Source organism: Bos mutus, chromosome 8 (genome assembly GCF_027580195.1).
Source record: "Bos mutus isolate GX-2022 chromosome 8, NWIPB_WYAK_1.1, whole genome shotgun sequence".
NCBI lineage: Eukaryota > Metazoa > Chordata > Mammalia > Artiodactyla > Bovidae > Bos > Bos mutus.
The window spans coordinates 64,035,891-64,060,194 of NC_091624.1; the positions used below are offsets into that span (position 1 = coordinate 64,035,891).

Genomic DNA, 24,304 nt, shown 5'->3' on the forward strand with positions numbered 1-24,304 from the left:
ACCTTGAAATCATCATATGAGGGTCAAAGAACCACCCACAGTTCGATAATGAGGAGTTTAAATTAGAGCAAAAGCATCACATATATAAAAGTAACCCTAATATCGTTTTATATGGATGATAAATGACAACTTATCCCACATGACTATTCTAAGTTTATTAAAAATTAGATCCAGCATTATGTCCTACAAGTATTCACGTTTACAGGAAACATGATATCATATTACCACAATGTCTTGTGATAAAGCCTAATGATGGTATATAGAATATTCACATTTGCAAGTATATACCATGATGTCAAATATATTACTCAATGTGATGACTTCAGGGTCATGAGTAATGTCAAAACAAATAAGTCAGCCACCTGGTAAGACAGGGCGGAGCATTTAATAATATATAAATCTTTATAGGACAACAAACATTTAAAATAATCCCTAATTTAGCTTGGTATTTCACATCCCTGTTGAAAATGGCCTTCAAAACAGGTGTGCTTAATATAAAGTTATAACAGAATTCTAATGCCAATGAATCACCATTGAACATTATTCTACCTACATAGTTCTATCACCTACAAGAATATTTCTTTGTTAATAACATATAACTCTGCCAAAACAAAAACAAAATGTGTTACAACTCAGTTTCATAAGGACAATTTGAATCATATTATCTTCAGAATATAACTAATATACTTGGAATACAACTATTCCAGTTAGGAGTGAACCTGATAAAATATCTAAGAAAATGTCCACCATAAAGTTCTTAAAATGCAATTCAACCTCATGAGGAAGTAGATCAAGTGGAAGAGATTTAGGATGAGGTTGAAATACTCAGCTCCAAACCTAAAGGAAAGTTCAAATTTACTCTTGATAGTTTTAGAAGTCAGGAATCCTATAGGGACTAAATCAATCACTCAGAAAATCAAATCACACCAATTTTTACATTTCAAAGAAGGATTATATGAAGTCTTGTTGTATATTTAAGTAGTTAATATGATCCATCAGGATGCTTGTCTACACCCACTAATACTATTTCTGCAAAGAAAGGCTGGTTATCCGGGCACCTATAACCTCTCCTTTGACTCCAAAAGCCATGACTTTAAGGTTATTCAAAAATACTTCATCTTCATCAAGATGATCGTTATTAGAGGAGAGAATTGTAGTGATTAGGAGGGGCCAGTTACATTCTCTTGATCTGAGTGGTGATTACATGACTGTGTTCAGTCTGTGAAAATTCATTTAATTCTATTATGATTTTTGCACTTTTCTACACATTGTATGTTCGGAGAAGGCAATGGCACCCCACTCCAGTACTCTTGCCTGGAGAATCCCATGGACAGAGGAGCCTGGTAGGCTGCAGTCCATGGGGTCGCTAGGAGTCGGACACAACTGAGTGACTTCACTTTCACTTTTCACTTTCATGCATTGAGAAGAAAATGGCAACCCACCCCAGTGTTCTTGCCTGGAGAATCCCAGGGACGGGGGAGCCTGGTGGGCTGCCATCTATGGGGTCACACAGAGTCGGACACGACTGAAGCGACTTAGCAGCAGCACACATTGTATGTTATACTTCAACAAAAGTTTAATAAATGAAAATGCCCCATATTTATCTTTTTTCACTTTTTAGAGTAGTTACTAGTATGAGATTCTTGAATGAAGGATTCATATCATACTCATCTTTTGCAAATGCTTGCTATATAACAATAAAACAGATGTCAATAAAGACAGATGAGTTAACACAGACCAACAATTAATTGCAAAATGTCAGTAAGAACTACTTGATTTCCATTCCTTCATCCCACAGCACTGAACTGCTACTAGACATACATATTACACCATTAGTAGTTTAAAAAAATACTTGAGCCCCTCCTGCCAGAGACAGATGGCATTTGTGATGTATGTGTAAGAGAAAGAAGCCAAGACATATATACCAATACTTACTAAGACATGCATCATATATGTCACGAGGGCAAAAAATGCCACCAGGAAGGAGGGAGACATTCCAGTGGGATTAACCAGGAAGTGCATAAATGAGGGAGTAGCATGTGAGCAGGAGTAGCATGTGAGCATGATGAACATCCTATAAACTGAAGGAATGGACTAGCATCTACAGAATAGCATCTACAGAATGCTTAACACTGCATGCCAGGTATCATGTGAGGTAAACTTTGAATAAACCTTACCTAACTTTCACAATATAACTAGACCCACTAAAATCTTGACTACTTAAGAAATTTGTCCAAGATTACAGAACAAGTAAATACTAGGGAATTTGACCTAAATCTCTGGACTCCAATATCAATGTCTTCCTACCACATCACGTTGCCACTATCTTGAATAAGAGATTGTTGGATGCCTTTGGCCAAATGCAAGAGACATAAGAGACGCAGGTTCGATCCCTGGGTTGGGAAGATCCCCTGGAGGAGGTCACAGCAACCCACTCCAGTACTCTTGCCTGGAGAATCTCATGGACAGAGCAGTTTGGTAGGCTGTGGTCCATAGGGTTGCAGAGAGTGGCATACAACTAAATCAATTTAGCACACACGTATGCACGCACCTTTGGCCAAAGCCCAAAAACACATATTTGAAAACTGACAAATTTTTTTTTCCTATCCAATATATACACTTCAAAATGTTTTTATTCTTCAAAGTAAAATGATCAAAACCAAAACAGACTGCATCCACTTATAGGAATGATGGCCTAAATTGACAGTACTAGAGTTCTAAGTCACAGCTTGAAATCAGTCTATTTGACTATCCTTTCTGGTAAAAAGGTCTTAGTCAATCATACTCTTTAACTAAAAGTAATGAGAAGGTTATAAAAGTTAAACATAATTTAAACAGTTGACAGTTTTACTGACAAACCTGAAACACAGAATGTACAAAAAGGCCAAGAGTCAAAGGTAATTGTTATATTTCGGTTTGAGGAACTCAGTAAATAGTGGAGTTGTTAACAGCGTTGGGGAATACAGAAGGAGAAAAAGGTTTGAGCAAGACAAAAATTGAGTTATTTCTTTGTCATGTTAAGCTTTTTGATTTTCAAGAATAGAGGTCAAGTAGGTAGTTAAATATACAACAACTCTGCAGCTCAGGAGAGAGGCTGGCCTGGAGTTCCAAATCTGGAAGGCATCAGCATAAAGATAGTATTTAAAGTCATGGACTGAACTAAAAAATTATTTCAGGAGAATGCTAGAGAAGCAAATGCTGCCAGTCAAGTGAGTGAGGTGAGTACTGAGCATCACAAGGATTTGGCAGCACAGAGATCAATGACCCTTGACAAGAGTGGTTTTCACAATGGTGTAGGTGGTGCTAGAGGTAAAGCACTCTCCTGCATTGGCAGGAGACATAAGAGACAAGTTCCATCCTTGGGTTGGGAAGACCCCTGGAGGAGGGCGTGGCAACCCACTTCAGTATTCTTGACTGAAGAATCCCATGCAAAGAGTCGGAAACAACTGAAGCAACTTAGAACGCAGGTGTGCAAAAACTATTTAAATGGGGATTGAAAAAAAATGGGAGGTAAAGAAATGGAGATCAAGAACTTTTCTATAAAGAAGAAGAAAGAAATAGGGTGGAGCTAGAAAAGAACAGGGATTCTATCTAAAGAGGATTTAAAAACAAACAAACAGAAATAACCCATTACAGATGGAAAGACTAATGACACAACAGAACATGGACAACTGAGGAGTCTTAAGCCTTTTAAATCACAAGGTAAGCTAGAATACATGAGCTCCACAGTGCAAGTAAAGGGACTAGTCTCTGGGAGGGCCAGGCACTCCATCCACCATACCAGGAAGGAGTGTGTAAGGGTACAGATGCGGGTAGTTTGGTAGATGTAATGGTGGATAGAAAGCTGGATCTAAGCAAGGTTAGGATTCTGTCAGGCAAGTACCACGGAAGGGAAGAAAAATAAGGGATTTGAAGAATATGCAAAAGAGCAGTTGTACTGATAGAACATGGTATCCATGCTGGATAAGGAGGGGAAAAAGGACAAGGATGAGGTACAGTGAAAAGTGGGAAAGCTAATGCACGTTGAGTACCCAGTGGAATTTTAAAAAATTATTTGAGGAATAAGAAAACCAGATAAGTAGATGGTGGTCAGTTTCTGTTGTTTGTTCAAGTTTGTAAGAGGAGCAGTTACCAGCAATGAGGGTTTAATATTTGAACACGGGAAGAGATTTCTGAGGTGGGGGATATAGAAACTGAGAGATCAGATGTTTGATTATCCATGTGACGGTAGCAATCACTAAGTAAGATGGCAGGAAAATGAGGAAAGGCAGTGAGCTAGATACTCAAGAGGATATAAGGATAGATCTGGAGGAGATCAACAGTCTGATACCATGTATCTCAGAAGAGGTGGGGTTTTGAGCAAGGAAAACTTGAACTGAAGAAGTAAATGGGAAAAAGGGTTCTAAACGATGGGTTGAAGATACAGAGTGAAAAACATCATTACTTAAAGACTACATGGAAACAGAGTTCCCAGGAAAAGTCAGGGCAAGAAAGTGAAAGAAATTTTATTTTCAACACTATGTCTCTGATGATAGTAAACTATCAATTCCAGAAGGCAAATTGGAATGGTTAGGGAAGACGGCATTGAAAAGTTCAAAGACTGCAAATTAGAATCTACACGAAGTCAAATGAGTATAAAATTTCCCAGCAATAATGGCCAACCTGGGAACCTTGATCACTAAAAAAATCAACCAAAACAAACTAATAAATACCTTTTCTAAGCTTCATGAGAGCAGTTCGGTATCTTTCAATAAACTCCCTTTTGGCTTAGCAATTAAAGAATCCTAATGATAATCACCAGATATGCAGATGACACCACCCTTATGGCAGAAAGTGAAGAGGAACTCAAAAGCCTCTTGATGAAAGTGAAAGTGGAGAGTGAAAAAGTTGGCTTAAAGCTCAACATTCAGAAAACGAAGATCATGGCATCCGGTCCCACCACTTCATGGGAAATAGATGGGGAAACAGTGGAAACGGTGTCAGACTTTATTTTTCTGGGCTCCAAAATCACTGCAGATGGTGACTGCAGCCATGAAATTAAAAGACGCTTACTCCTTGGAAGGAAAGTTATGACCAACCTAGATAGCATATTCAAAAGCAGAGACATTACTTTGCCAACAAAGGTTCGTCTAGTCAAGGCTACGGTTTTTCCTGTGGTCATGAATGGATGTGAGAGTTGGACTGTGAAGAAGGCTGAGCGCCGAAGAATTGATGCTTTTGAACTGTGGTGTTGGAGAAGACTCTTGAGAGTTCCTTGGACTGCAAGGAGATCCAACCAGTCCATTCTGAAGATCAGCCCTGGGATTTCTTTGGAAGGAATGATGCTGAAGCTGAAACTCCAGTCCTTTGGCCACCTCATGAGAAGAGTTGACTCACTGGAAAAGACTCTGATGCTGGGAGGGATTGGGGACAGGAGGAGAAGGGGACGACAGAGGATGAGATGACTGGATGGCATCACTGACTCGATGGATGTGAGTCTCAGTGAACTCCTGGAGTTGGTGATGGACAGGGAGGCTTGGCGTGCTGCGATTCACGGGGTCGCAAAGAGTCGGACACGACTGAGCAACTGATCTGATCTGATCTGATCATGTAGAGGGCCTTGCACACACAGACAAGGTGAGAAGAGGAATGTTTCTTTAATTCATTCAATGTATTTAAGTGCTATTTGCCCTGGAGTGATAGGGAAAATTTCAGAAAGGAATTTTAGGCATGCTAGCTATTCGTTTATCCCCTTCTCATTTCATTTCTTCCTTTCACAAAAGTCAGTGGTGAGCAAAAGACCAATAACAACTGAGAATGGAGTGAGCTGACAGCAAGGTTGTTCTGAGGATAAGCAAGGTTCTCTGTAAACTTGCCTGTGACCTCACAGTAACACTTCTGCAGGTGTGGAAAGAGTCCCACAGCTTAAAATAACAAATGCCTAATGAATGCTGCAGCAGCCCGTACCTCTCAGCCCTGAGGTTCTCTGTCCAATGGTGACACCTCAACTACACAGCTTTTCTCTAAACAGAAAATGACCCCGTTTGGGGAAGAGTTAATATCCACTATGACTCTTTCTCTCTCTCTCAGGTGAACTAATTTACCTAGATGAAGAATTCTGAGAATACTGTATTTCTAACACTGCAGTATTTACCTTCATGTAGAAAACAATTGAAGAGACTTGGCAGCAGCAGCAGAAACAAGTGTTGACAATGTAATTATAAAATTTTATAATCCAACAGTGAGTACAGTACTATGCCTTAACACATAGACCAAATCAAAACAAAGTCATTTTAGTTGTCATTTATTACGCATAAAGTGAAATGTCTAAAACATACAGTTGATGTAGAAAAATTATATTGTAGCAGGCATTAAAACTAAGGAACTTGTAGGATCGATTTATTGATCCTGCCCAAGTGTAGGCACCTTGGAATTGTAGGTAAATCAAATATCCCAAAACATGGATGAGATTATTTTGTGTAAAAGATAGAGAACACAGTACTTAAAAATATTCAAAGTAGTGAATACTCACTAGCACTGACTTTTTAAAAAATTTTAAAGACTTTTAATCAGTACAAAATTCCTACATATTATAATGCTCAGTACATCATAGATTAAATTACCTTGTCAAGTAAAAAAGTATGCTGAATATAATAAGAAGGGAACTGGGGGAGGATACTTTTAACTTAAATCCATGTTGGATCATAGAGAAAGCAAAGGAATTCCAGAAAAACATCTACTTCTGCTTCATTGACTACACTCCAGCCTTTGACTGTGTGGATCACAACAAACTGTGGAAAATTCTTAAAAAGATGGGAATACCAGACCACCTTACCTGCCTTCTGAGAAACCTATATGTGAGTCAAGAAGCAAGAGTTAGAACTGGACATGCAGCAAGAGACTGGTTCAAAATTGGGAAAGGAGTACATCAAGGCTGTATTCAGTCACCTTGTTTATTTAACTTCTATGCAGGGAACATCATGTGAAATGCCAGACTGGATGAATCACAAACTGGAATCAAGATTGCGGGAGAAATAACAACCTCAGATATGCCAATGATACCACTAATGGCAGAAAACAAAGAGGAACTAAAGAGCCTCTTGATGAGGTAAAAGAGGAGAGTGAAAAAGTTGGCTTAAAACTCAACATTCAGAAAACTAAGATGATGGCATCTGGTCCCATCACTTCATGGGAAATAGAGGGGAAAAGTGGAAAGAGTGACCTTTTATTTTCCTGGGCTCCAAAATCACTGTAGACGGTGACTGCAGCCATGAAATTAAAAGATGTCTGCTTCTTAGAAGAAAAGTTATGATCAACCTAGACAGCATATTAAAAAAGCAGCGACATTACTTTGCTGACAAAGGTCTGTCTAGTCAAAGCTATGCTATGGTGTTTCCAGTAGTCATGTATGGATGTGAGAGTTGGCCTATAAAGAAAGCTGAGCACTGAAGAATTGATGCTTTTGAACTGTGGTGTTGGAGGACTAAATCAGTCCTGAATGTTCATTGCAAGGACTGATGCTGAAGCTGAAGCTCCAATACTTTGGCCACCTGATGCAAGGAGCCAGCTCTTTGGAAAAGATCTTGATGTTGGGAAAGACTGAGGGCAGGAGAAGAAGGGGGTGACAGAGGATGAGATGGTTGGATGGCATCACTGACTCAATGGACATGAGTCTGAACAAACTCCGAGAGAAAGCGAATGGACAGGACAGCCTGGCACACTGCAGTTCATGGGGTCACAAAAAGTCAGACACGTCTTAGCAACTAAACAACATGTAATAGACAGCATTGGTGAATATACCAAGAACATTTCCCAATTTGGAAAAAAGATCAAAAGGAGTCCCAGGTGATCTCCAGAGTGCCAAAGATGGTTACCTTACAACTATAATGGAAACCATTGCCAAGCTGAAGATTTATTTAATGGCTACTCACTTCTTTAAACTTTAATTGTTGAAACTCACAGATTAGGAAATAACATTTATTCTCATACTGGCACTTTATCTCTCATACCAAAATTACTCACACCAGAGATTACCTAAACCAATATGAGACCGTTTCCTAAAGCACAGCATATTTGGGCTAGAGGAGATAAGACAAAGATCCCATATCACTTGAGCCCAAGCTACCCTGAACAAAACGAGCCTTACCACTAGTCCCCTTTTCCACAATAGGGTTTTATTCACTCATCTTACAGAGCAGGCATCATGGCCAACTAAATTACTATGACTCGACCCTGTTCAATAAGATCCAGACTCAGTAATCTTATGAACAAGATCAGTTTTCGTTTGGTTTTTTGTTTGTTTTTTATTTTTGGCCACACCACATGGCTTTTGGGATCTTAGTTCCTGAACCAGGGATCAAATCCAGGCCCTCGGCACTGCAAGCACAGAGTCCTAATCGCTGGACCACCAGGGAATTCCCAAGATCCACTTTGTAACGATCATCTGAATTCCTCTTACAGAGAGACAATACTTAAGTGTCATGACTGGAGTTTGTAAATAAAAGCTTACAAGCTTACAAAATATTAGAAGACAACTACTAGAATTATTTTGACTTGTGGTTAGCTAAGATATTCAGTATGTTAGAATGCTGACCTGTCATTTGTTTTTATAGAGAAGTTAATAAAATAGTTTTCTTTTTAAAAATACTGATAATAGGCAGTGTTTCTACAATGTGCCCAAACAAAAAAGCAAACAACAAAAACAGAACTTTACAATATTTGAGTGGTTAATCAGTCATTTTACTATAATATCTATTTTTAATTGATGTAAAATTTATGTATCATGCACAGACCTTCAAGGCTCAATTCAATGCGCTTCAATAAGTGCTTTGTGATCTTCATGTTTCCATCACTCCAGAAAGTTGTCTTGAGCCCCTTCCAGTCAATTCCCCCACCACCCAAGGCAAACTACTGTTCAGATTTCTATAGATGTGAGAAATACCCAACTTCCTTCCCTTCACACAATGTTTCTGAGACTTATCTACATGTCTGCCATCTATCAGTAGCTTTTAAAAAACAGCGGAGTAGTATTTCTCTGTTAAACAGATAAACACAATCTGTTTATCTATTCTCTTGTTGAAGGATATTTGTATTTTTTTATTTGTTGGGCTATTGTGAATAAAGGTGCTTGTAAACATAGAATCCTGTTCTGCTGTATAAATGTAATCATATCACCTTTAAACTTCTGTCTAAACCAGAAGCTGAGGGACCTGACAGAACTAGCATCTGTTTCCACACAAAATGAGTGAGAAGAGCCCTATCCCTGCTCCACAGCCCTGGCTGACTAGATGGGACCCACTCCAATCCAACCAGCCTACACCTGTGTTATGTGACACTCCAGGGGCAACACTTTGCAAGGAGAGACACCTTCCCTGGAACATTTCAAACAGGCAGTGTTTAGGGTCAGTGGCACTAAAGCTCATCTCTGTTCCAACCCTAATCTAATGTTACAATGCCCCTACTACAGACAAAAACACAGTCTTAAAAAACAACAGCCAACACACATACACAAAAAGGGGCTTTTGATTTACCTGTTCTTTGCGGTCTCCCAGCACAGACCTCACCTAATCAATGGATAGCCACATACTAGTAACACAATTTTGGGCACTCATTTCCCAATAGGCAAAACTGGGGAAATTGTAGCATCTGTCTTAGGGTTATTTTGAAGATCAAATTAGATAATCTAGATCAAGTATTCACAGTTGCTTACACACTTAAGTACAAAGCATTAGCTATTATTAACAAAACCTCATTTCCAAAACTAACTACAGAATATAGCCTCAGATTTTCCTTTTCCTTTTCAAGGTAATAACAAGAGTTTCCTGAAAGGGATGTGTTCCCCTGCTCCAAATTACTTCACATTAAATGTGTTCCCCCCCAAATTAATTCAAGTGCAACTGGCGTTATGTAAACCAAAGTGCACAGCCAAGCAAGTTTTGGCTAAATCACTTTTTTTAATCTGCAAAACGTCTAAGTAACGTACACTGGTGGTTTAAGTCACTAAGTCATATCCAACTCTTGGGACCCCATGGACTGTAGCCTGCCAGACTCCTCTGTCCATGGGATTCTGCAGGCAAGAATACTGGAGAGGGTTGCCATTTCCTTCTCTAGGGGATCTTCCTGACCCAGGGATAGAATCCAGATCTCCTGTGTTGCAGGCACTATTACCCCCTAAAAGTGAGATCTAGTACTGACCACAAGACTGACTCCTGCCCCATCAATAAGATCATGTGATCCTGGGGTTCTAAGGCTTTCGAACATGCTAGTGAAAACAATGTTGACTACACGTATGAAACAAATAGCATCCTTAAGAAGATGATATATGCTCTTCCCATTTCACTCAGTTAAATGCTATCCATCCTTCAGATCTCAGGGAAGCTTTCTTAAACCCTCCTAACTTAATCAAGACTTTCTGCTAGACACTCTCAAGGTTCCCTTGGACTTTTCCTTCACAGCTCTTACTTCCATTCATATTAACATACTCAAAAGATTACTTAATGCCTGTCACCTTACCCACCAAACTATATGCTTCAATTAAAGGCCTGCCTGTATATTACACTCAACCTTATACCCCTAGTATCTACCACAATGTTTCGTACCATATAAATGATGTGGAACAAATAACATGAATACAAGAATTTCATTGCAGCTTCATTTGTCACAGTGAAAATTTGAAAACAACTCAAAAGTTTACTAATAGGAAAAGTAATTAAGCTTCTACATATGTAAGACAGAATAGTACACAACCATTAAAAAAGAAAGAGCTTAATCTCTATGTTCTGACATACCCAATCTTCCTAATGAAAAAGGAGAAATGTATTTTATTTCATATGTACTATATTGTGCTTAGATGTCTAAAAACACACACATCAAACTGTTAACAATGACTACATCTGAAGACGAACAGGCCTGGAAAAAGGTACTTTCACTTACTTTACACATTTCTGTGTTTCAGTATTTTTCAACAAACATTTCTAATCAACTTTTTATGCTTTGAGCAACTGCAAGTCCATATAAATGATCATACACTGATGTTTAGTGCATATTTATATCACTATTTCTTAAAAATATTTCTTGTAATCATCTCCGCAGAAACTGAGAGAGGAAGGTAACACAAAAGATAATATCAGCCCCTGTAGCATAGGTTAACAGCTGTATGTAAACTGTCTAAATCACAGAGCAAAATAAACACAACAGGAGCTACAATGTGGGTCTGTTTTCTTGGTCCAAGGTTCCTTCCACTACACATCAGTGCCTTTCCAGTAAGGGACACAAGCCTGTCTTGATATAATCAATGTTTTAGTACCAAGGACTAGAAGAGATATGAAACTACTCCCATTTCCACCCACCTTTGCAAGTCACGAGAGGGTACTGCAGACCAATGGCCATAGAGGCTTCTTTTAATAACCCCAGAGAAAGGGAGGTTATAAAATTCTAGTGCATGCTAATCACTATTAGACAATTCCCTTATGTTGAGCTGAAACCTGTCTCTTTTACTTTGACTCACTGGTTCAAGTTTGGCATTTGGAATGCCAAGCTTCTCTCCTCTTTGAGAATATATTTAAGACAACTATCATCTGTGTCTTTTTGGGATACTGTCTGAAATTTATAAGCTGTCCTTCAATAAAACATCTCATTATCCAACTTTTAACTTCAGTCTTGATAAACTACTTGGCAGAGGAAAAGGGGAACTATCCTGCAAGACTCCCACAAAATAATGAGGTACAAAGTAGTCAGTTGTTACTATAATCCTCCATGGAGAGTTACAGAGAACCATGCACATCTTAGCACTCCTTTGTTAGAGTCAAACACCTTTCTGGTGTAAAGCACAGGAATGAAGACACCGTCAGATGCTTACAAAAAAATCCTGGCTTTCGACAGCTGAACATAGCTGGTTCAAGAATTTGCCATGAATGCAGTGGCATTCCTTACTATACCTCCGTAAGACACAGGAACAATCAACCTGATGATCCTTTCTCAGTAAAATATTTCTTGCTGTTTTTGTTAGCACCTTCAATAACAAAGCACCTGGTGGTTCCACCAATGTACAAATGAGACTTCCTCACAACTTAATAGAGACAAAGCAATGAATGATAAAAGTAATAAACAGAATGAAACTTATCAACTGAACTTGAGATGCATGAAAAGATTTGAAACCATAATGACAAGGTTGTTAGATATACTAGAAAACACACAATGAAAAGTACAGGAAGTCCAGGAAGAAGTGCTAGGACAAGAAGTACAAGTTCCAGAAGCCTTGTACCACAAGGACAAGAAGCACAGTAAGCTACACTGCCGCTACTTATTAAACAGGGCTTCCCTGGTGGCTCAGATGGTAAAGAATCAGCCTCAATCCCTGGATGAGGATGATCCCCTGGAGAAGGTAATCGCAACGCACTGCAGTATTCTTGCCTGGAGAATCCCAAGGACTGGCAGGCTAATGGGGTTGCAAAGAGTCAGTAACACTTTCACTTATTAAACAAACTGCTTTTTATCACCTGATGAAAAACAATAGAAGTAAATGCTTGTACAAAAACTTAGAGTAAGAATACAGGACAAGACAGACATCTATTTGGAACAGCACAGCTTTTTACTCTGTTTTACCTATTGATGACAGGCACAAACTTGGTAAAGTCTTCCCAAATGTTGCTCCAGGTTTTCCTTCTGAATTTGAACCAAATTAAGAGCGAGGAGAGGGCCTCTGAGCATCCAATCAAAAATAATCCCCCCTACTCTTCACTCAACTGTCCTTCCCTTCATCAGAATTTATAATTATACATCTCTGTGCTTATTGTCCCATGACCCAGAAAACCGTAAGTTCCTTGAAGTCAACTCTTTTGAACACTGTATACACATGTAATAGGTCCTTGAACAGGAGAGATGCCCCTTAAATATCTGTATAGTGAAAATAGAAAGAGGAAAGGAAAAGGAAGTCCCTGGGTACCCTAAACAGTCATTTTGCTTTTGTAGCTAATGTTGGGAGAAGGCAATGGCAGCCCACTCCAGTACTCTTGCCTGGAAAATCCCATGGATGGAGGAGCCTGGTAGGCTGCAGTCCATGGGGTCGCTAAGAGTCGGACACGACTGAGGGACTTCACTTTCACTTTCATGCATTGGAGAAGGAAATGGCAACCCACTCCAGTGTTCTTGCCTGGAGAATCCCAGGGAAGGGGAAGCCTAGTGGGCTGCCGTCTATAGGGTCGCACAGAGTCGGACAGGACTGAAACGACTTAGCAGCAGCAGCAGCAGCTAATGTTGAGAAATTAATCACCTGTCGGACACTAATTATGATCCAGATTATTCATATACATGGATTTACTTTAACTTCACAATAATACTGGCAGGTTTCTCATTTGTGATCAAAGTAAGACTCAAAGAAACTAAATATTACATAACTTGCTTAAGCCATACATCTAGCAAATCTGGGCTCCAGTTTATGTTAATATCAGGTTTACCTGATATACTGGAGGCTGCCCCCAAGCTGCTCTTGTCTTCGATTATCTCCACTCCTTACAGCTAAGGGAGGAGGGGGAAATACTTAACAGCAAATCAGTAGGTGCATATAACCCAAGACTTTTGGCTATCTATTCAGTCTGAATTTGCTTCCAGCTTAAAGAAATCTTCTAAAGAAATATAAACAGCAAAACAAGCATTTTTACATTGATCAAATAATTTGATTCTCAAAACAATCTTACAAATGAGAGAGAAATTCCCACTGTGTTGGTGCAGATACTTGGGCTAAGAGCCCTTAAGAACTTTGACACTCTCCCTACAAACCTATGGGCCTGGGGTTTTCCAAAAAGAAATAGTGACTGCATAGACTTGGTGCAACCTTTGAAAAAAGACACTCGCGCCATAAACCTCGTTTTCCTACTGCAAATATGTAATCCAGATTGGGAACGTTCAACGACGCGATTTTCCCATTGCATTTTAAATTTGATGAGGGTCCCGTTCACTTTATACAATTAGTTAAATGTTGACTGCCAAATATAAATATTTACGAGGAGACAACACATGCAGGTCAAAGAAAGGACGTGGGAATATCATTTTAGAAAGGGCTGCAGTGCAGCCAAAACTCCGGGCTGCGGTCCACATTTGGCTTCGCCAACTCCTCCTTCTCTCCCCTCCACTGAACCATTCCTCCCTGGAGTCAGATTTAGTGCAACAGGCAGGTTCCTACCTTGGTCTGAACACTCTTATCAAACTTGTCATTTTTGAAGCTAAAAGTATTCTGGTGCCTCTGAGGCCTGGAACGAGTCACGTTCCCTTTCTGTGAGCTCATCGCAGAAACGACAATCGCCTCGTTCTGGGACAAGGAAGGTGCAGGCAAGAGTAAGTTGCGAGGAACTATCCCACGGAGCTCACGCTTCTACTACTGACCCGGAAGGAACTTAACCAGCCTTTCTGTCCCCGCCCCCGGCCTACCCACGTGACTCCTCGAGGGGGTCAAAGGACACCCTTAGGCCTCTCAGCGCCCTCAAGGCCCTTTTAAAACCGCCCAGTCTCGATCCTTCCCCCTTCGCTCAGCCTCTCTCTCTCAATCCCGGCGTAAAAATCCCGCTTTCTTCGAAGCGAGAATTCCCCCATTGGTCCGAATGTGGCAGTCCATCAAAGTCGAGGGGCGGGGAGGCCTTGCTTCTATTGGCTCTCCTTTTCCGCAATCCCCGCCTCCTGCCGACTCTGCTCAGCCTCTCCGGAGCGCTACACCTCCGGGTTGCTTGTGATTGGTGGAAGTCGGGCTAAACTAGACTCCGTCCCTCCCCCTGCCCGCTCGCAGGCTGGAGCCGGGGTCAGCTTTGGCATCTTCCTACAGTCAGTGACCAACTCCTAGCTTAGTGAGCTCTCCGCAAAGCCCAGGTTTTCCCTTCCAGCCTCCCGCCACGAGAGCGAGCCCCGCGGCCATCAGGCTGTAGGGGAGCGAAGAAAAGAGAATTAGAAAAAAGAAAAGATCTGGCTGGGTCTGGGTGGTGTCTGCAGTGCCAGAAAGGGAGGTGGCGGCGGCTGCGGCAGCTGCGACCACGGCCGCGCGGGACGTGAGGCCCAAGAGCAGCCGACCGCGGCGGCGGAGGCGGCCGCTCCAGCGCCTCGCGCCGGGGCCGTTAGTCAGCAGAACGCGAGCCCGTGTGGAGGAACAGGGTCGGCGCGAGGCGAGACTCAGGAGCTTAAGCCGGCCCCCTCGGGCGCCGCCGTCCTTCCACGTCCCGGCGCCGGGGGCTGCAGCCCTCTTCCCGGCTTCTCGGCCGGGCCCGCCCGCAGGCGGGCAGAGTCCGGCAGCGGCAGCAGCAGCAGCAGCGTGGATCGCGCCTCGCAGAGGACAGCGCGGCGGCAGAGGTTCCCTCCCGGCCCTTTCAGCCTGACGCCTTGGCTGCGGCCCTCAGGTGCAGGTGCGTGGGGCCGCGGCGGGGAGGTGGGGGCCTGGGCTCTGCGGCCGGGCTGGAGGAGGGGGCGCTGGGCCGGGAGACGCAGCGCGGGAGGGACGAGCCGGGGCCGGGCGGGGGGAGGGGAACGGGAGGCGTCTTTGTTGTTGGCGACCGGGATTCCTCTAGGCGCTGGGAAAGGCTCAGAAGCCACTCCCGATCGGATCTGGGATTTTGAGAAGATTGTCTGTTGGTTCGGTGAAGGGGAGAGGTAGGAAAGTCTTTGCGGTCGATGAGGCTGCGGGAGTCGGAGGGCGGGAGAGGGACGGACAGATCGATTGGGGAAGGTTTTGGGTCCTCCTTGCAGAGAAGTCTCATTTCATTTTTTGCTCTTCTCCCTTGGACGGAAAGATGGGGTCAGGTTCACATTCCCACCCTCGCTCATTGTGAAATTCGCGTCGCCTGAAAACTGTCTCCTGAATGTCCTCGAATGTGCCAGCCTTCATTTTTAGATCGAATCATGCCGGGTCCTTGGTGATTTGTGTGTTCTGGTCCGGCCTTTCTAGGGTCTTTTTCTCTCGATGATCGAGCTTCACTCGAACTCTAGGATAAGCTCACCAGGAATTGTTTTTGAATTGAAAAATTAGTGTTCTGTTGAAATTTTTTGAACCCTGAAACGAAAAGTTCTGTCAAGTTAGGTTGTACTGTTGTGAAGAGGTGTTTTAAAGAGAGTTTAACCCTGGCTTTTTTTTTTTTTTTTTAAAGAAATGTTCAGAGCTTTGATCCATGGTGATTTCTGCCAATGCCAGGACACAACTTTCTAAAACGACACGTTGATTTATCAAAGTCAGTGTGAACTGTATTTGTTAAGCAGAAGAGTGAGTAACGGAATGCAGGGAGGGTGACCTTTAATTTTTTGCTCTTAGCTTATGAAAAGGTATTCATGTTTAATAGTTTTTTTGTGATATACAGTTCTGGATCCGCAAGATAATTCATTGATTCTTTTTTTTAAGGCTCCAATAAGTAAAAAGAATTTTGGAGTTCTTGTGTCAGCGTTTAAAACTACCTAATGAATCTGAGTAAAAAGTCAGGTACATGTTGTAATAGCATTCATCTGTTTACATTAACAAGAAGACGTAATAAAATGAGGGTTTTTTGGTAAAGAGTTTGTCTCATATGTTTATAGCATAAACTCATTTGGATGATTTATCTAATATCTAATCGTAGCCAATATTTTGGTAATTATCATAATTGACAGTGTTCTAATTGGGTACCCAGTTCTTTGCTTGTTGGAAGTAGGGGTGGAGGCTGACTTAGAGAAGAGCAGTGGAGATAGCCATGCTTCAACTTAAAAAGGAATTAAGGTCCCTGTTGGGCAATAATTACTATATTACTTGAGATCCAGGAGGAAATAAATAGCACCCTCACCCATATTTTGACCTCGCTTTTCTCCTACTCTAGTATTAATAAGGTTAATTGGCAAGGATAGGATTAGATTTTTAGCAGGCTAGGCAGTTTTAATTTTGTCTCTTGCTGTGCAGTACTGTAGTTGATCAGTGGCTTGCTCCTTGAGTATCTTTGCCGGTTTTGAAATGTGTATGACCTCTGACAAAGAATATTCTATTTCCTGTGACAAACAGAATTACCATAAAGCATCATGGCAATGTAATGTTTTGGGCAATTTACTGAACACAGAAGAACTAGGCAATTAGTGTCTGTTCCAAGTTTTGTCACTGAATTGGTCTACAACTCCAGGCATGCTATCTCACATCTGAGTCAGTTTCTCCATCTGTGATATAGGGCTAATAAAATGTGCCACCTGCTCACTGTGAGGAAAGGGCAGTGAGAACCAACAGTTCTTCTGGTTATGTTACATTGGTTGTTTTCGTGAATAACAGTATTTTTTAATGCAATTCTCTAAGTTTGTTTTCGTATTATGAATTTCAGTTTCTTGGTGAAGAATTAGGATAAACATAGTTATAATAGGGAGGCTCTATCCATATGCTATCACTTAGGAATGATAAACTCTAATTTTCTCCAGTGTTAAGAATATATAATTTGGTGTCATATCTTTAGAATCAGTGATGACAAGAAAGTAGGGTGATAGATTGAGTTGGTTGATTTACTGATAGATTTTATTTCTACTATATCCAAGGTTTTGCTCTTAATTCTCAAAAATTACTCCTACTTTTCCTATGCTGTTAAAGATTTCTCGCATACCAATATGCCTCTCAAACCCAGACTTCTGAGTCGGAGAGGAAAAATGATGCTTTATGACTTTATTACAAATGAAGCCTAGAGAAGTTTAATTATTTGAATTGTCTAAAGCTACACAATTTTTAAGAACCAGAACTGAGACTTGAATCTGGGTCTCCTGACTTCTGATTCTGAGTCCTTTCCTTTGGAGCAGTGTTTTCCAAACTTCTGTGTAGGAAGTTTTTGCCAATTCAGGTGAAGTGAAAAATAAGATAGTACTAGAAGTACTGTTAACTTATAACATAATGAATATTCATGCACTCATTACCCAGTTGGAAAGTTATAACTACAAAACAAAGCTTCCCCTATACTTGGTACCCCTCTTAAATCCTATTTCCACACTCCCGACAACAAACCCCAAATTGACATGTATCCTTCCTATCCATGTGTTTATACGTTACTACATTCCTTTATATCCATGAGCATTATATGGTTTTTCTTTTATTGGTTTAAGACTGTTTAAGTATGGTTTTTATATCTGTAGCTTGCTTTCTTCACTGAACAAGCCAAGATTTATCTGTGCTGATTCTGGTAGCTCTAGTTTATTATTACTGTCATTTGGTATGTGTTTTATTACGTGACTGTATCACGTTTCTGTTAGTGATTTTAGTGGTTTCCAGTTGTTTTCTTATTAAACACAGCATAGGGAATATTCTTGTGTATGTTTATTTAGGTAAAGTGGAAGACTTCCTGCAGAGTGGCTCTTGAACCTATATCTCATTTTTATACAAATATTTTACAACCTCCCCAATACTGTCCTAAATGAAATTCATAATAATAAACTTCAGTTGGTATTTTAAATAAAGTAATATGCTTACTAAAATAAAGAAATAATTTATAACAAAGTAATGTATTGCACTGTGAAATGCTCAGGTTCAACCACATTGTAATCTTGCTACCAAGTGTAATAATAGACCAAAAACATCAGAATTCTGGGGGTTGGTTAGAAATCAGAACCTCAGGTCCTACCCTAATTACTAAGATGCTGAATGTTAACAGGATTCCCAGGTGAACTGAGTGTACCTAGAAGTCTAAGAAGCGCTGCTAGAAGACATAGTAGTGGTCAGATACTTTGAACAGATGGGATCACCTTGACTAGGACAGCTGCTAAAGTAGATTAAACACATGTGTTTAGTTGGCCACTGGAATAGCGATAGAGGGATTTGATTTGATAAGTTTCTGAAATAACTATAATTTCAGTCAAGTTTGAACAAAAATAAAAATGCAGTCTTCTCTCTTTACACGGGGGTTGCACTCTTTTACATCTTAATCTTTGTTAAAACAATGCAACTATACTTTGTGTTAAGTCCTATTTATTAATATCTGACCTTAGTTTTTCATTCTGGTCCCTTAAATGAGTGTCCAGCAGAATGTTCAGAAGTCACTGGACATGGGGCAGCATTATCTTTACATACCACAAGTGTGTCGTGTCCCTGGCATCTATTGAGTAGTGCCCCCCATTTGTTACAACTAAAAAGCCATTATTGAGAAAGATTGCCCTGGGATATAAATCTATTAATAGTATCAGACTGCTGGAACATAGGATAGGAGCTGCTTCTTCACCTTCATTAGATACAATCAGTTTTCTCTCCAGAGTATATCAGTAATGAATGAAAGGATCTGTTTCTCCACCTTCCAAGTACTTCAGTTCAGTCACTCAGTTGTGTCCAACTCTTTGCAACCCCATGAACCGCAGCATGCCAGGCCTCCCTGTCCATTACCAACTCGTGGAGTTTACCCAAACTCATGTCCATTGAGTCAGTGATGCCATCTAACCATCTCATCCTCCGTTGTCCCCTTCTCCTCCTGCCTTCAGTCTTTCTCAGCATCTTTTCAAATGAGTCCTCTCTTCGCATCAAGTGGCCAAAGTATTGGCGTTGCAGCTTCAGCATCATCAGTCCTTCCAATGAACACCCAGGACTAATTTCCTTTAGGATGGACTGGTTGGATCTCCTTGCAGTCCAAGAGACTCTCAAGAGTCTTCTCCAACACCACAGTTCAAAAGCATCAATTCTTCGGCACTCAGCTTTTTTTATACTCCAACTCTCACATCCATACATGACTACTGGAAAAACCATAGCCTTGACTAGACGGACCTTTGTTGGCAAAGTAATGTCTCTGCTTTTGAATATGCTTTCTGGGTTGGTCATAACTTTCCTCCCAAGGAGTAAACATCTTTTAATTTCATGCATGCGGTCACCATCTGCAGCGATTTTGGAGCCCCCAAAAATAAAGTCTTTTATGGTTTCCACTGTTTCCCCATCTGTTTGCCATGAAGTGATGGGACCGGATGCCATGATCTTAGTTTTCTGCATGTTGAGCTTTAAGCCAACTTTTTCACTCTCCTCTTTCATTTTCATCAGGAGTCTCTTTAGTTCTTCTTCACTTTCTCCCATAAGGGTGGTGTCATCTGCATATGTGAGGTTATTGATATTTCTTCCGGCGCTCTTGATTCCAGCTTGTGCTTCCTCCAGCCCAGCATTTCGCAGGATGTACTCTACCTATAAGTTAAACAAGCAGGGTGACACTTTTCCTATTTGGAACCAGTCTGTTGTTCCATGTCCAGTTCTAACTGTTGCTTTCTGACCTGCATGTAGGTTTCTCAAGAGTCAGGTCAGGTGGTCTGGTATTCCCATCTCTTTCAGAATTTTCCAGTTTGTTGTGATCCACACAGTCAAAGGCTTTGGCATAGTCAAAAAAGCAGCAGTACATGTTTTTCTGGAACTCTCTTGCTTTTTCGATAATCCAGTGAATGTTGGCAATTTGATCTCTGGTTCCTCTGCCTTTGCTAAAACCAGCTTGAACATCTGGAAGTCATGGTTCATGCATTGCTGAAGCCTGGCTTGGAGAATTTTGAGCATTACTTTACTAGTGTGTGAATGAGTGCAATTGTGCGGTAGTTTGAGCATTCTTTGGCATTGCCTTTCTTTGGGATTGGAATGAAAACTGACATTTTCCAATCCTGTGGCCACTGCTGAGTTTTCCAAATTTGCTGACATGGTGAGTGCAGCACTTTCACAGCATTGTCTTCTAGGATTTGAAATAGCTCAACTGGAATTCCATAACTACCCCTAACTTTGTTCGTAGTGATGCTTTCTAAGGCCCACTTGACTTCACATTCCAGGATGTCTGGCTCTAGGTGAGTGATCGCACCATCGTGATTATCTGGGTCGTGAAGATCTTTTTGGTACAGTTCTTCTGTGTATTCTTGCCACCTCTTCTTAATATCCTCTGCTTCTTTTAGGTCCATGCCATTTTTGTCCTCATTGAGCCCATCTTTGCATAAAATGTTCCTTTGGTATCTCTAATTTTCTTGAAGAGATCTCTAGTCTTTCCTAATCTATTGTTTTCCTCTATTTCTTTGCTTTGATCGCTGAGGAAGGCTTTCTTAACTCTCCTTGCTATTCTTTGGAACTCTGCATTCAAATAGGTATATCTTTCCTTTTCTCCTTTGCTTTTCACTTCTCTTCTTTTCACAGCTATTTGTAAGCCTCCTCAGACACCCATTTTGCTTTTTTGCATTTCCTTTTCTTGGGGATGGTCTTGATTCCTGTCTCCTGTATATTGTCACAAACCTCCATCCATAGTTCATCAGGCACTCTGTCTATCAGATCTGGTCCTTAAATCTATTTGTCACTTCCACTGTATAATCATAAGGGATTTGATTTAGGTCATACCTGAATGGTCTAGTGGTTTTCCCCACTTTCTTCAATTTAAGTCTGAATTTGGCAATAAGGAGTTCATGAATGAGCCACAGTCAGCTCCCGATCTTGTTTTTGCTAACTGTATAGAGCTTCTCCATTTTGGCTGCAAAGAATATAATCAATACGGTTTCAGTGTTCACCATTTGGTGATATCCATGTGTAGAGTCTTCTCTTGTGTTGTTGGAAGAGGGTGTCTGCCATGACCAGTGCATTCTCTTGGTAAATCTCTGTTAGCCTTTGCCCTGTCTCATTCTCTACTCCAAGGTCAAATTTGCCTGTTACTCTAGGTATTTCTTGACTTTTACTTTAACATTCCAGTCCCCTGTAATGAAAAGGACATCTTTTGGAGATGTTAGTTCTAGAAGGTCTTTTAGGTCTTCATAGAACCGTTCAGCGTTACTGGTTGGGGCATAGACTTGGATTACCATGATATTGAATGGTTTGCCTTGGAAACAAATAGAGATCATTCTGTCATTTTTGATATCGCATCCAAGTACTTCATTTCAGACTCTTTTGTTGACTATGATGGCTACTCCATTTCTTCTAAGGGATTCTTGCCCATAGTAGTAGACATAATGGTCATCTGAGTTAAATTCACCATTCCAAATACTTAAGACTTCTTAAATTTTGACATTCTAAGGAATATGAAATGTTACCTCATTGTAATTTTCATATATATCTTCCCCCGTTAGTTGTGTAGTTAAGAACACTTTAACTTGGTTTTCAGCGATTCATGTTCCTTTTCTGTGAATTGCCTGTTCTGTTTTTCTTTGAGATTATTTTATTGATTTGTAAGTACTTTTTATGTATTTAGGATAATAGTACTTAGTAGGCTTTAGAAATATTTTCTAGTCTTTACAATGCCTTTTCATTTTAAATACGGTATCTTTTGATGACTAGACATTCTTAATTTTAATGGCAAATTTATTCTCTCATGATGGTACTTTTTCTCTGTAAAGGAAGTCTCTTGAGATTGTAAAGATTGTTATAGTTTGTTGTAAAAGTTTTACTTTTTCACATTTAGATGTTAAATACGTGTGGAGCTGTTTATATATAATGAGATATTTGTGAATCTAAATTTACTTAATAAAAATGACTACCCTTTATACTGAAATTATTATTTTTATGTTAATGTGCTCTTATGAAATTATAGTGATACTAGATTATATTTAGTTTGTAACATAAATTTGATAACTCTTGTCATTCCAACTTTTTAAAAAAATTTGACTGGATTTTAATAAAAGGTTTGAGAACTACTGCTTTTAGAGTACTCTGATTCCTTTTTATTTATGTTTGCCTCACATTCATCATCTAAAACATCACTGAAAATGATCAGGTACTCTTAGGTACTAATCTTTCATCATCTGCATCTCTACATTTTACAGTTTAATGTGTCTTGTCATCTCTTTTTATTCTGACTAGAATATTTTAAATAATACTTATGATCCTAATTTTTAACATAATTTCAGACAAAATTCAAATATTATTTTAATGTTAATTTAGCTCTGATATAGGTCCTAACTGTTTTGTTTTCCCAGGAATTAAAGGTGAAAATGGTTAAACACATCCTCATACTGTTAAAGATGAAAAAAGGGAAAGGAAGAATGGGCCAGTGTCTACTGAGTATCAGTCACTGTTCTAGGTTTGAGGGGTTGCATCTGTAAACAAAACAAGCAAAGATCCCTAACTTCCTAGAGCTTACCACCTAGCAGAGGATTATACACAATATGCATAATAAATATCTAATATGTTAGAAAGTGATAAATACTTTTAAAGAAAAGGTAGAGAGTGGTAAGGGGGAATCAAATGAGGCGGTTTTGACCTTTCAGAAGGGGAGAATAAGCAGAAATATGAGATAGCAGTGAGGGCCTTGACCATGCACATAGTCTTGGAAGAGTGGACAGAATATAGTGTTAAGTTAAAACTGTGTTCCTGGCTCTCCCATTTAATAAGAGGATGAACTTGGACAAGTTGATTGATATAACAACCTGAAGCCCTGATTTCTTCATATATAGAAAGGTGATATTCTGAGAAAAGTATTATTAAGATTAAGAGAGGGACTTCCCTGGTGGTCCAGTGACTGAGCCTCCCCATTCCAATGCAGGGGAATTGGCTTTGATCCCTGGTCAGAGAACTAGATCCCACATGCCTCAGCTAAGACCCAGTGCAGACAAATAAATAAATAAAAATAAAATTTAAAACAGCATGTTAAAAAGCAGAGACATTACTTTGCCAACAAAGGTCCATCTAGTCAAGGCTATGGTTTTTCCAGTAGTCATGTATGGATGTGAGAGTTAGACTATAAAGAAAGCTGAGTGCCGAAGAATTGATGCTTTTGAACCATAGTATTGGAGAAAGAATCTCATTGAGAGTCCCTTGGACTGCAAGGAGATCCAACCAGTCCATCCTAAAGGAAATCAGTCCTGGGTGTTCATTGGAAGGACTGATGTTGAAGCTGAAACTCCAGTACTTTGGCCACCTGATGCGAAGAGCTGACCCATTTGAAAAGACTCTGATGCTGGGAAAGATTGAAGACGGGAGGAGAAAGGGATGACAGAGGATGAGATGGTTGGATGGCATCACCGACTCAATGGACATGAGTTTGAGTAAACTCTGGGAGTTGGTGATGGACAGGGAGGCCTGGTGCGCTACAGTCCATGGAGTTGCAAAGAGTCAGATATGACTGAGTGATTGAACTCAACTGAAAATTTTAAAAAAGATAAAAGGAGATAACAAGTGAAAACACCTACCTCCTTCCCTCATCTCTCACCATGTAGATTTCATGTACCACTCTGTATTTTGCTGCTGCTGCTGCTGCTGCATCGCGTCAGTTGTGTCCAACTCTTTGTGACTCTGTACTTTATTTTATAGCATTTGTCACAGTATATATAATAACCTGTGTCAGTTGATAAATTTTATCTCACCTCTTGTGAAATAATGAGAAGAGCCAGTCAGTGTAGTATTGGGTTGGCCAAAACATTCATTCAAGTTTTCCATACTGTCTTATGG

The 24,304-nt window shown here is 40.3% G+C and overlaps 2 protein-coding genes across 4 annotated transcripts in view; one reads left to right on the forward strand and one right to left on the reverse strand.

Annotated features, from left to right (window-relative positions):
* Positions 1-14,373, reverse strand: part of C8H9orf85 (chromosome 8 C9orf85 homolog) — a 72,155-nt gene extending 57,782 nt beyond the window's left edge. The window contains exon 1 of one of the 2 annotated variants that reach the window (XM_070375768.1): positions 14,159-14,373. In XM_070375768.1, coding sequence (XP_070231869.1) covers positions 14,159-14,260 — 102 coding nt within the window. In that variant the 5' untranslated portion in view covers positions 14,261-14,373. The remainder of the gene's footprint in view (positions 1-14,158) is intronic. The other variant, XM_005887842.2, reaches the window with a different exon arrangement.
* A 375-nt stretch (positions 14,374-14,748) lies between these two features.
* The window catches only part of ABHD17B (abhydrolase domain containing 17B, depalmitoylase), a 48,685-nt gene continuing 39,129 nt past the window's right edge, over positions 14,749-24,304 (forward strand). Inside the window, exon 1 of one of the 2 annotated variants that reach the window (XM_070375766.1) lies at positions 14,749-15,362. The gene's annotated coding sequence lies outside the window, so the exon portion shown is untranslated. Of the gene's footprint in view, positions 15,363-15,522; positions 15,607-24,304 lie in introns of those variants that run through there. The other variant, XM_070375767.1, reaches the window with a different exon arrangement.